The sequence below is a fragment of the Gallinula chloropus genome (genome assembly GCF_964237585.1).
Source record: "Gallinula chloropus genome assembly, chromosome: 2".
In the NCBI taxonomy this organism is placed as follows: domain Eukaryota; kingdom Metazoa; phylum Chordata; class Aves; order Gruiformes; family Rallidae; genus Gallinula; species Gallinula chloropus.
In genome coordinates this window covers 51,293,445-51,306,887 of record NC_140086.1, presented here as the reverse complement: position 1 = coordinate 51,306,887, position 13,443 = coordinate 51,293,445, and the positions used below count along the sequence as shown (strand labels likewise).

General features: G+C 37.5%; 1 protein-coding gene across 1 annotated transcript in view; it reads left to right on the top strand.

Moving 5' to 3' along the window:
• The window catches only part of MIB1 (MIB E3 ubiquitin protein ligase 1), a gene marked incomplete at its 5' end in the record, with an annotated part of 82,183 nt that overhangs the window by 34,899 nt on the left and 33,841 nt on the right, over positions 1-13,443 (top strand). Inside the window, 4 exons of the mRNA XM_084280123.1 lie at positions 354-487; positions 1,483-1,590; positions 5,078-5,275; positions 7,756-7,907. Coding sequence (XP_084136249.1) covers positions 354-487; positions 1,483-1,590; positions 5,078-5,275; positions 7,756-7,907 — 592 coding nt within the window. The remainder of the gene's footprint in view (positions 1-353; positions 488-1,482; positions 1,591-5,077; positions 5,276-7,755; positions 7,908-13,443) is intronic.

Sequence of the window (13,443 nt, the reverse complement as noted above, 5' to 3'; positions counted from 1 at the left end):
TTCCATTGGCTGTTTCACAGTTTAATTAAACTAGAATGTTTTTCCTCTCTTTGGTCATAGCTAGATGGTTTTTTCCTCTTTGCATATTTGCTGTAATGCCAAGAAACCTTTCTACATAGTTTTCCAGACTTTTTCCTAGGGAAGCATAGGTACAGTGAGTTTTCTGCAGTAGAGAAAACAGTGGCCATAAAACTAGCTGGAAGAGTAGTATGACTTAGTGTTTGAAATCACAGAGCACAAGATATACCCCAGGTAAGCTAGAAGACTAAAAAGCCTGTTATGTCAGCATGTAAATTCATGTTTTTATCTCTCTAGAGTCATAATCTTGATTGTACTATGTTTAATAATTATAGAGAGATTGTCCCAACTATTGAAGAAATTATTTGAAACCCAAGAATCTGGAGATCTCAATGAAGAATTGGTTAAAGCTGCTGCTAATGGAGATGTTGCTAAAGTGGAAGACCTGCTAAAGAGACCAGATGTAGATGTGAGTGTTCAGGTTTGGAAAGACCTATTCTGGGAACCTGTAATGCTAGAGGAAGTGAAGCTGTCCTACATACTCCTTCCCAATCACTAGTGTGTCTGCATAGAAGCAGTGCAGCTGATTCCTGTGTCTTCCATTTGTTGTCCTATTAAATGTATTGGGCTGTGTGCGAAAAATAGCGCTTTAGGTCCTTTCTTGCTGGACAGATTTTGTTGTATTGTCTGCCATGAATTAAAATAACTTCCAGCCTCTGTCTTCCAGAGTTGGGGTAGAATTAAACACTTGGTCTTCAGTTTCCTTGGTTTTGAGGGTGTAGAAGGAGGGAGGGTAGATTTGGGTGGGGTTTTTTTTGCTTCTGTTGTGTTGTAGATATCTCATCAGCTCTCCATCAGATTCTTTTTACCAACTTGTCTAATCACTTAATAGTGAAAAGTCTAAAAGAAAATGCTTAAGAATTTTAGGACTTGTTTTAGGGAATGTTTCAAAATCACTTTCAGATGTTCTTATTACAGCAGTAGTAACTCTTGCAAATAAGAGAATACATTCCATCAGTTCTGAAGATTGATTTGTAGCTCACGATTCTACAGAACATGATATTTTGTTCAGATTGGCTCCTGTTGTTGCCATGAATTAGAAAATGAAGTTAATTATTCTGTAGAGCAGAGGACTGGTATTACTCCATGACCTGTTCTCACAATCTTGCCTTTACAGTAGCCTAAAGATTAAAACTTTTATTCCAACTGTAGTTAAGGTCTTAGTGTTTGGAGTAAATTAATTTCTTGCTTCTTTCCTTCAATCTGGCTAATGCTATAGAAATGAAATAGAGAAAACCTAGGAGACTATCTGTGTGTTCCAGGAAAGCAGCCATCTAAAAATTGTTCATATGCTACTTTATGTGTGCTGTTGCTTTAAATTTTCTAAGGTGCTTGCACCTGTGTGTCATGGGAGAGTGTGTGTGTGTATCTTGTGACTCACCTCAAAGTACCATGTGCTTCCAGGTGAACGGGCAGTGTGCCGGGCACACAGCTATGCAAGCTGCTAGTCAGAATGGCCATGTCGACATTTTGAAGTTGCTTCTGAAACAGAATGTGGATGTAGAAGCAGAGGTAACCTAAATATTTTAAATTACCCTTTGTCTCTCCTTAAACTTTAAACTTCGCTATGTACAGAAATAACAATGCTGTTGGAGTTCCCTTAACTGTTGGATAGAGTGACAAACTGCTTTTCTTAGTGTCGTTATGTTCCCAAATTAACATCCTGCTAACAATATTACAAAGGGTCAATCTCCAGCTCTTTAGCACTTCTAATTAAGTGCATTATAATGCTAATGTATTAGAGCTGTGTAAGCAGTAGGCTAGCACACTGCCTGTGGCATTCAGAGGAAAGGGTGTTGTGGAATGCTGCATCTTCAGATGTAGATACATGCTGTGCTGCTCAGATAGAGTGTTCAGTTAGGAGAAAGCTTTCTGCTCCTAATTAAAGCATGTTTGAACAGAAAGTAAGTTTGAACTGGAAGCAGAGTTGGCAGTTCCTAATGATACTGTTATTCATCATTGGTTTTGGGTTGGGCTTTTTTTAACTTTACTCTAAATGGAAGAATTTCTTTTCTTTAGGCTTTTAAGAATTACTCTTTGAGAAGATTATCTATCAGCAGACTGGGCTATTTGCATTTTGAGATGGTTTTTGTCTCATTTACTTACACAGAACACTGATAGTGAAGCCTTTGCTCATTTTGTGAGGCACAGGAAGGATCTGTCCAATTTCGCTTGTTAAGAATTTAAATTAAAGCCTAATAGAATGCTTAGAAGTTAAGAGTGTGCCCAGTCATTGTTTGCATAACAGAAAAACAGCTTGGGTGTTCAGCTCTAATATATTAAGTGATGTTTTAATCCTTGGAACTAAAATTATTTTTATATTCAGATACACCATTACTTCATAAAGTTTTTCTGCTAGATGGTACAGATGGCTTAGACTTCATGTAGTACATGTGTGCTGTGATCTGATACCTGTGAAGCTGCTTCATTTTAGACATAATGTTTTCACTCTAGTACATGCTATATACTAGAGTGTGTGTTACTACTGTACTGTGGGATCAAAGTTGCCATGTTAGTAAAGTGGTAGACTGGTACTTTCTTTTCTGATATAAGGAAGGGTTAGAAGCATTAAGAGAGGGAAGTAGAAGTACTGCTTACACAGATTCAAAATAACAGCCTGGTAATCAGCTAGCAATAAAGTGTTCGTGGTTGCTCAGGCTTCATAATAATGTAAAATGCTACCACTATAAAAGTATTTTCTGGGATTTTATTTGAGTTTTCAAGCCTTTTTCATGTAAGCTTCAGTTAAGTGACAACAGTATTCTTACTTCATTGTATAACAGCATTCATTTTCATAATATTAATTATACACATAATATGATTGTCAGCTGTCTATAAATTAGCGATGTGAAGGTACAGCAATGCCATCCCATTGAGCAGAGAGTAAAAATTTAGTCCACTTACTTCACTGTTGTGGTTCATGGCATGGAAGCAATGGATAAAAGTCCTTACTTTGCCTGTTTTGTAGCAAATTTGGGGGTATTTACACTTAAAGTTGCTTCTGAAGGGTACGTACATTCATGATGACATTTTCCTGGGGATTCCATCATAGTGTTGTCTCCTCTTTGCTTATGTCTCTGACAGCTTAATGTAGAGTACATATGGCCTCTGTTTAGTCAAAAAACATTTTGCTACTTACAGAGCTCAAAAAAGCCTGAGGTAGATATTACATGGTGGAAATATATAACCTTCTAGTCTGCAGAAATTAATGGGCATCAGTTATTATATAGGCAGTACTGATTGCTATGTTGTTGGTATGTATAAAATACAATGCTTTTAATATTATATCTGAATGTAAGACTTAGAACAGACAATTAGTTGATAGTATATTAATACACTACTTGTGTAAGAACTACCCAGTGGGATTTAACTCCTGAGATTTTGTTTTGATGTTGAACTGTAAATAAAAAAAGGCATATGCTTTCTTGGATCTTAAATTGTTAAAGTGGGAATTCGGTACATTAAAATTTTATAAAATCAGGGGGTTGCATCTCAAAATTGGAATATACTAAAACTAAAATATTTAATAAGTTATATGGGATTTCATCAGTAAGTATCTCAGTGTACTTTGCAGACTGCAAATATGAAAAGACAAATTACCTCGTGTGAAACAAAGTGCTCTGTAAATATAACAGTTTAACACTGTTGTCATGCTCTTGGTAAATTTTACCAGGTTTGACTGGGGTTTTTTATATTAGATGAGAAAGAATCCTACTTCTTACAAGACAATTTTGTAGCATGAGTTGATTTGGAAGGCATAAAACCATGTGGATTTCAAAAGCTATTGAAGCAGCTGTTTAGTGACCTGGTCATCTTGAAAACCATGTTCTTCCTTCCAATCAGATCTATTTGATAATTAGTGGCTAAGTCTCCTTCCATCGTTTTTAATGCTGTAACTAGTCTCACTGATATCTTGTAACTGTGCAAATACAGCTTATGCTGAGAATGAAGATTGTGTTGAGGGTAAAATATATTAGAAATGTTACAGGTATTAAAAATTACTTTTCAAAGATCTGGTTGAAGGAGGAGCAAATTGATAAGAGAAACTAAGCTTACCCAAGAGAGACATCCAGTGTGTCCTAGATCAGTCATGATTTTATCTCTTCCTTGCAGTTTTCAGTATTTCTCCATCATCAGATCCTACAAATACCCTGTAATATTCTACTGTGCACAGAAATTTATTTAGAAGCTAGCTTATGGAAGTTTTTTCATTGAAACCTGTTATATACCTTCCATTTTACTTCTAGTTTTTGTATATTGTTATTCGTGATGAAATCACTTGATTAATATTTTAAAATATTTCCTGTGGTACGGACTACTTACAGAGTTGGGTTAAAATAACCCAAACTGACAAATTTATGATGTGAATACCTTAATTCTCAGTTTGGATGGAACTGAAGCAAACTGAATTTAATGGGAATTTTATATAGTGAATTATCATAGAATCAGACAGTTAATTTCACCATCGATTCCAAATTTCCTTTAGACAAGGTTTAATAACTGAAAATTAAGACACATCGAGTAGACCCTAATAATTATTAGCTGAATTGTGTGAATGAGGCAATTCTCTTGTCTTGAATATGTAACAATTCCTGGTTTACAGGGAGTGTTATGCTGGGTTACCGTGTATAACTTGTTTTGGGAGCTGGATTTTGTTTGTGGACTTTCGAGTGGTTTTGGATAGCAGCTGCCTTGTAGTAGATACCCAAATGAATCTATTACTGTTTCTAATCACACATCACTCAAAGACTCTAGCAATAGTTGTATATGGTATAGAATATCATGTCACAGTATGTTTATATACGATCAGATTCTTCATTCTCTGTTGTGGTTTGAGCAATTATTTTAATTAGGCATTTGAATGGGATTGTGCTTGTCTAAGTCTTCTTCCTCTTTCAAGAAATTCAGTATGCACGATTGTTCAGTTTAAATTAATCTTCTTGTTTAAATACAAGGGAAATATGAAATATACTGGGTCAAACTAATGTTTCTACTTCAGGACAAAGATGGAGACAGGGCAGTCCATCACGCAGCCTTCGGTGATGAGGGTGCTGTGATAGAGGTTTTGCACCGAGGCAGCGCGGATTTGAACGCGCGTAACAAGCGCCGGCAGACTCCACTTCACATCGCTGTCAACAAGGGTCATCTGCAAGTTGTGAAGACTCTACTGGACTTTGGCTGCCATCCTAGTCTCCAGGTAAATAACAGTGTAGACCCACTCTTTTAGCTACTGATTTTTATTATTTGCTGTGTGTAGGTGATAGACTAATTATGGAAAATGTCTTGAAAGGAACAGACCCTGTGAAGTTATCTGTCCCAGACTCTACTGCAACGTGTTCAGCTGTAATAAAAATGCTATTAAATCTATTTATTTTCTTGACAGCTAGATAGGAACCTGACTTATTCTTGCCAGTTGATGTTAATTGGTACTTTCACAGACTGTAGTTAGTTGTAATTATTAGCTTTCTCCTCAGGTTAATTTCTTCTTGATTGAACCTATAGCTTTTTGCTCCTGCAAGCTGCATTTTTTGGCTGATAGTACTATGGAATGTTTAATTAAAAGAAACATTTTTTTCAGAATTGACCTATCATTGATAAAACTATTTAGTCAGATTCTCTTAGATGTTCACCCCTTTTAGGTAAAAGCCCTCATGCATCAGCCCTCAGGGCCCATAATTTCACAGGGAGTTTTATCTGTAAGCTTTAACATATGATTGCAACATTCTCTTGAGAAGGTGGAGTAGAAATCTGCTATGAAATAAGCAGGCATCCATATCCTGAATGAGCTGAATGCAGCCGCAGGCAGTGCATTAATAAGTCAAAATTAGTAAGTTTGAAGAGGTTTGCAACAAAGAAAAAGCTGTAGTGTCCTGGACAAATCAAGATATGCAGCAATAACACATTTAATTCCTTGTTTTGCCATTTCAATAATCAGTGATTTATTCTTTTTTGATGATGTATATCCACATAAACATGAGCAAACTTTCTTAAGATTAGTGAACGTGGGGAGAGTTTATCTGTCAGCTACTATTTGGCTTTGTAGGTACCGTCTTGCTCGTACAGAGGCTGAGCTGTTAGCCTGCTGGTGCCCATCCAGACCCTTTATAGTATTTGTTGAAAAGTAGATATAATGAGGAGTCTGATGTGTTGAGCTCAATAAAAGTTGACTGTATATCATATAATGATGTATCCACAATGGATGTGTCTGACTAAACTAGTCTGTTTGAATTGAAAAAGTCAGTAGAATGGTGCTATGAAACTTCATCTGGAAAATAGGATTGTTGTTGAAAATAATGAACTTTTCAGGTCCTGCACGTGAGATGAAAAACTCTGATGTGCAGTAGGCAACGGATCTGGTGGATGGGAGTACAGGGGAGTTGGTCTGAGACACGACTAGAATTTAACTTGCCACAAAATCACACAGGCTGGTAGGGGTTGGAAGGGACCTCTGACAATCATACAGTCCAACTCCCCTGCTAAAGCAGGATCGCTTCAAGCCAATTCACTGTGTCAGCAGAAACATTTTAGTCTGTAAGCAGTAAATTCAGGAAATATGGTCAGTTAAACCCAATAAAAGCTAAGTAATTTAATTTTGGTGAACTGTTTTACTCTGGTGCAAGTGCTTTCATACTCTGGCACTCTTTGGCAGTTTTTGATTCTCACTGTAGATGTTTGTTTTCTTCCTAGAGTACTGCTAAAACGTTCAGTTCCTGTGTTAGTTTGCAGTTGAGTCAGTGTCAGTGACAAAAGACTTCCTGACTTATATGGTGTTAAAATTTTACTGGAAGCATAAATCTGCTTATATAGCACCAAATAAGCTTAAATGGATGTGTTTTCTTACTGTTAGTCTAGGGCATTCCTTTTCAGTCCAACCATTTGGGTCCTTGAATAAGTAATATACAAAATGCTTCTAGGAATAAAAAGTATTTTTTCCTTATTTGGGATATTTGAAAAATAAAACATCAAGCTAAACATAAATTATTTGCCTATTCAATTATGCCATGAAATATTTTCATGTACCTTGTGTAATGTAATCTGGTATTAGCCATGACAAGTACAGAAGCTTAATAGTGCTTATGACTTCGGAGTGCTTCACAGAAGGTGATCTGCTTCAGTTAAAATGATAAATGTACTGAAGTTTATTGCTTGAACTGCATTTTATTTTGATTTACTTATGCTTTTTATTTCACCCTGTCTTTTTGGTATTGTCTTTTACATGGTTAATTGCTGTCTCAGTCTTAGTGTTCATTACTGAAAATTCCCTGCCTCCTCCTGCCTGACTAGTCTCCTTTCTGTTGCATTAGATTTTGTTGCTGCCCTGACACTCATAAATTGTAACTTGGGCATCAACTCCATCTGCATATGAAGCATAAAGAAGTTGGTGTCTACACCAGTATCTTCAGTGCTATCAGATACAAAGCATACTTCAGCTCTGGGTTTGAGCTCTGGTAGCAGTGTAATTATAGGGCCCAGGAGCCCTTGGTAGGATTGCCCACTGAAGTGTTTGCAAAACCCCAGAGCAAGATCAGAAGCAGCTTGCTCCAGACCTTGTAGCAACAGTTTTAGGTCTGAAGAGCTGTTTTGTGTTTGTGTAGTCAGTTTTCCTAGTGATATTTAAGCAGCTTTTCTTTAATGTGGATGCATGCAGAAATTGATGTAAAATGTTTCTGGTTTTAGGATTCTGAAGGTGATACTCCCCTTCATGACGCAATAAGCAAAAAGCGGGATGACATCCTGGCTGTATTGTTAGAAGCTGGAGCAGATGTTACTATCACTAACAACAATGGGTTTAATGCCCTTCACCATGCTGCACTAAGAGGAAATCCTAGGTAAAGTTTTGCTTTTAAATATTATTTTATCATTTGTAAAAGGACAACAAGGTAGAATTGGGGTATTCTTTCAAAAGATGCTTAAACCTGCATGTAATATTTCTTTAATTTTGATGTTGCTTAGATATGCCTCTTTCTAATACTTGGGAAACCATTATTACAATGAAGCTATTAGTTTTCTCAGTTAAATACTGTGTTCAGGTAACTCCAAATCCCTGGGAAATGTCCTGAATGTCTGAAACTTTGCCAATAAGTGTTTTTGATAAGTAAGTTAAGTTAAGTAAGATCTTAAGATAGGCACTGTAGAAATCTTTCCCTTCTTGTATAATGGAATTGTGAAAAGGATATGAGTTTTTAAGGAATAAAGCGTTCTCAGGATTGTTGTGTTAAATTGTCAGTCTAAGAAACATTTGATTTTGATTTCTTATAAGTGTGTATAGAAGGAAGTTCTTATTTCAGCTTTTATATAGCAGCCTATCTGAAAGAGTTGGTTTTAAGGCATGGCCTAACTTGTTTTATGCTAGGCTGCATGCCATACATCCACATTCAAACTTCAGTTAAGATAACTTTCCAAAATTATTCCATAAATATAACTCATTGGAAAACGTGCTGCGTTGCTGGTTGCTCATTATGTTGTGGATAAATGGTGTTCTTCAGAACTGCCATTCTAGCAAGACTTCAGTAATATTTACCATATGGTGGAGAACTCAGTATTGTTTACATAAGAAATGTGTATGTGTTTACTGGTCCAATTTCACCCAACTGAAAAGTAGAATTCAGTAATAAAGTTGGCCAAATAAGGCTGTAGATTAGTATATGGGAATAAAATCTGTGTGAGTCTCTTAGAACATAGCTATCTAGACTGGTAATTAAAAAGTAAACACAAGCATTTATATATGTATATGGTATGGAATTGAATCACACTTCACAAAGTAGTGTTTGGAAGTGTTGATAGGAATGATAAATGTGTTTACCGTTTTCTACAGTACTCATATAAAGGTCTGTAGAAGAACATGTCAAGAACCTAGGGATGGGAGCTTATTTTTGGCATTCAAAAGACAATTCTTTCTAGTCTGATGTAGGAACTTCACTTGATGTGAATTCTCTATTTACAGGCAGCATTATAGCCAGTTACCCAAATGTGGTTTTTTTTATTAGTTTTTTGCAATGCTTTAAGGCTCTTGTGGTAGTTGGGTTGCATGCTCGTGGTCACAGTATTAGGTGCAGGGGGAAGTGTATGGAAAAAATGCTCTTCATAGGGATTCTGAAGATGTTTCTGTGGAAGAATGTTTTAGGAGTGGCAGGCTCGTTGTGGCAGGAGTGGCATCTCTCTTTGGAGACATCAAAATGGAAGTTCAGACTGGGTCAGTTTGGTTGGTAAAAAGTGAGGCATAATGCAGTTTTCCCAGAATACTCTGTTACAGAAGTTTTTATTGGAAGAATAGAAAAATATTTCCAGCATTAGTCATTTGAAACCTTAGTAAGTTTCTCCCATACGTGGGGTTTCCTTTGTATCTAAACCTGGTGTCTGAATCTGTTGGGTATCTACTTTTTGTTGTTGCTACAGTTCCATCTGAGCACTTCTGAGCCATGTAAAAAGGGAGAATGTTGTCTCCATCGCAGAAGTAGCAGTTTAATTTGTTCACAGCGTTGGTACTTTGCACATCATCCCGGGAAGAAATAATGAAAATGAAACAAAAAGAAATCTGTTTTGATATTCCCCGCCCCCGGGGGGTGTGGGGTGGGGAATCACTGTAATAGTGTGATTCTTTTAGGAGTTAATCACAGAATCATAAGGTTGGAAAAGACCTTTGAAGGTCATCAAGTCCAACCATTCCCATCCTAAGATAAATCATATCCTTAAGTACCTCATCTACCCTTTTTTTGAACACATCCAGGGAAGGTGACTCAACCCCCTCCCTGGGCAGCCTGTTCCAGGCCCTGACAACATTTTCAGTAAAAATTTTTTCCTAACATCTAATCTGACCCTGCCCTGGCACAGCTTCATGCCATTTCCCCTTGTCCTATCTCCTGTCACCTGGCTGAAGAGACCATCACCCACCTCTCTGCAACCTCCCTTCAGGTAGTTGTAGGTGGTGATAAGTTCTCCCCTCAGCCTCCTCTTCTCCAGGCTAAACAGCCCCAGCTCCCTCAGCTGCTCCTGATAGGATTTGCCCTCCAGCTGTTTCTTGAAGACTTTAGTGATAGTAATTTATTTCTTTGTTGGTTCTGTGGTTATGCTGCTGGCCTGTTTCTGAATGAAACCAAAGGTTTTATATTTGCTACTTGGTTTTTCTAATCTGATCTAGAACAATGGATACCACTAATCTCTTAAATGTACTGAGCACAAGCTATTTAAAACGCTGCTAAAAATAAGGCCCTGAACTTTAGCTTGTAGCTGATAGGGGTCACAAGCAGTACATAATATATTTGGCGTGAAACTTTACTTAAGGACCTATCTTTTCTAATCTACATTTTCCCGTTCTACCTAGGCTGAAGGTTTTGTGGCTTCAGGCTGTGGTGCCTTGTATGGAACACAGAGCAGTAAATTCCCCTTAAGGTCATATATATAAAAAGATACTATTTTATAAACGTTGTTTTGTCAAAGTTAAACATACTCATATGTTTATACATATGTGTATATATGTATCCTTGTAGAAGTAAAATGCGTACGATGTATGTAAGTACCAATAATGTCCACATCCACCTTCCTTGTTAACGATAGTGAGATAAATGCACGTGTTAAGTGTGTGGATACCACAATGAAGTAAACTAGATTTCTAGAGAAATTTTCACAGTTTGTCTCAAATACATAATTGGAACCAAAGTAATTTTCAGTACAAAACCAATTCTGCTGCTTGACTGAGTTCTGACCTTTGCTAACAGGGTTAGATCTCCAAGAAAAAAAACCTCTACAAACTGTGCTGAGAAGAACATTTGAGAGTGTATAATTTTCATATGAAAATAAAAATATTCTATTTTAAGCCTTCAATTATGAGATATAGTTTCTTAAAGTTATTTATGTAAAATAATTTACGTTTTTCTCAGCACTTAATCTTCCATGACAGTATGGCAGCATTTTCTATAAGCCGAGGTATATCATGTTTTGGAGAGCATCCCTATCGTTTGTGGGGTATTTCTCCTTTTAATAATTTGCTTCTCTCACCAATTGTGAATTGATACAGAAACAGAGCCTCTGTGTTTTGTGCTGGTGTGTAACATTGAAATGTAAAATAGGCATTATCCAGTTTATGCTGCACATAGCTTATGGAGATAAAGCTGAAAAGACGTTTTACATGAAGAATGGGGAAGTTAAGATTTTACTTAATACATAGTTTCTTCATGATTTTTAACTGCTTCAAATGTAATAAAAGTGCATTTGAGACATTTTTCAAAGTACAGTGAGCCTCAAAGCTTGGCAGACTTCCCCTCTTCAGTGTTAATGAGGTCTTTCAGGCAGAGAACAGGAGAATAAAACTTTGAAATACTGTACAGATTGGTTATTTTTGCAACGTTACCAACTCTTGGTTATGTTTGATCTACTCGTATACCTGTGACTTCAGATTTTTGAGCTGAAGACATGACTGTGAAGTGTAGGCGTATTTTATATCCGTTGTCCCAGTTAGTTTTAGATTTGCATTGTGTCTTGTAAAGAAAGCTTTATTCACACTGCAGCTAGCATCTTAAATAGAGCCTGCTTTTAGAGCTGACCTGACTTTGTGTATGCATTTGATTAGCTCTTCAGAGCAACAAATTCTGTTGTATTTTAAAATTTAAAAAAATTAAATAGACCCAACAGTGCGTGCTGACAGCCCAGAAAGCCAATGCTCCCCTGGCTCACATCAAAAAAAGTGTGACCAACAGGTCAAGGGAGGTGGTTCTGCCCACCTACTCTGCTCTCGTTGAGGCCACCACCTGGGGTACTGTTTCCAGCTCTGGGGTCACCGGTAAGAGTGACTGTTGGAGGAAGTCTGTAAGAGGGTCACAAAGTTGATCAGAGCACTGGAGCGCCTCTGCTGTGAGGAAAAGCTGAGAGAGTTGGGCTGGTTCAGCCTGGAGAAGAGAAGGCAAGGCTCTGGGGAGACCTTTAGGTACTGGAAGGCCACTACAAAATAATAATAGGAAATATATTTCACTATAGGAAAGCTGGAGAGGGCCTGTTTACAAGGGCATGTAGTTACAGGAAAGGAGTAATGGCCTTAAGCTGACGGAGGGGAGATGTATATTAGCTGTTAGGAAGAAGTTCTTTACTGTGAGGTTGATGGGACACTGGAAGAGTTTTTCTAAGGAGGTTGTAGGTGCCCCCTCACTGGCAGTGTCCAAGCCTAGGTTGGATGGGGCTTTGGGCAACCTGGTCTAGTGGAGAGTGTCCCTGCCCATGGTGGAGGGGGTTGGAACTAGATGGTCAAACCCAAACCAGTCTATGAATCTGATTATAATTGTGGGGTAAGGTGCAGATTCCATGTATCGCTGTCCAATAGCCAGGAGTATGTCATCTCTATGTTCGTAAACTAGCAAGTAGGACATTGTGGTTTAAAATGGAATTGTAACTTTTCCCCATAATTGTCTGATTTAGTAGATCTTTCCTTGGTTTTAGATTTGCGGATGGCTTGAACCGGTTGGCAATGGAATTTTTAACTGTAGCAATTTGAGAGGTGGGATTTCTCTTTCTACTTCGTGTTAACAGTTGTCTCGGGGCTTTATGTTCTGTGCTGTCCTGGAGGATCTCAGAGGAAGTTGTGAGGTAATTGGAGAGCTAGGCAATTATTTTTTTAAAATGAGTACAAGTAGGCTTTTTTGCTTTTATTTGTAGTTGTGATAGTAAGTGCAGGTTGAAACTTAGTTGAAGCTGGGTGCAAAAAAAGCAAGTTCCTAAAAGCCTCTTACCAAAGTATTATGTCAGAAAATGCTTTGAAAGAGTACTTTTGTTCAAGTTGGCTTGAAGAAAGAATATAATCTCCATGAGCAGGCCTATAATTAGATGGTAGATTAGCCTGTAGCTGTTGAGGTCAGGGACAAATTTATTATCTTTAAATAGTAAATAATATGCGCAGCATGTACAAGATGGCAAATATGGTTCCTACTCTGTGGAGTTTCCTCCCTGGTGCCATTTAAAAAAAAAAAAAAAGGGTGAGGGATGTAAGGAAAATGATGGATGGACAGAAAGTGGACCTGCCTTACATTATCAATACTGTTCACAATTGCTTCCTTTTGATAATTTTTTGGTCAGCTCTTACACAGAGCAGCGGAGTTAAGGAAAAATGCAAGAGACAAAAAATCATAGGTAGATGTGTTTATTTCACTGTTTACTACTTTATGAATGTTGTAAGACATCAGTTTTCACTGACTATAGAAAGAATATGAAACACCGGTAGCCATATACTTACAAATACAGCCTGGAAATTCTGGCATACAGAACTTGCTGCACCCCTTGCTACCTCCCATCTTCAAGCTGCTTAGAATATTTAAACTCAACTGCATAGCTACTCTGAGCTGCCATAGCGTCCAGTTTTAAAAAGAGGAGAGATCCTGTAGT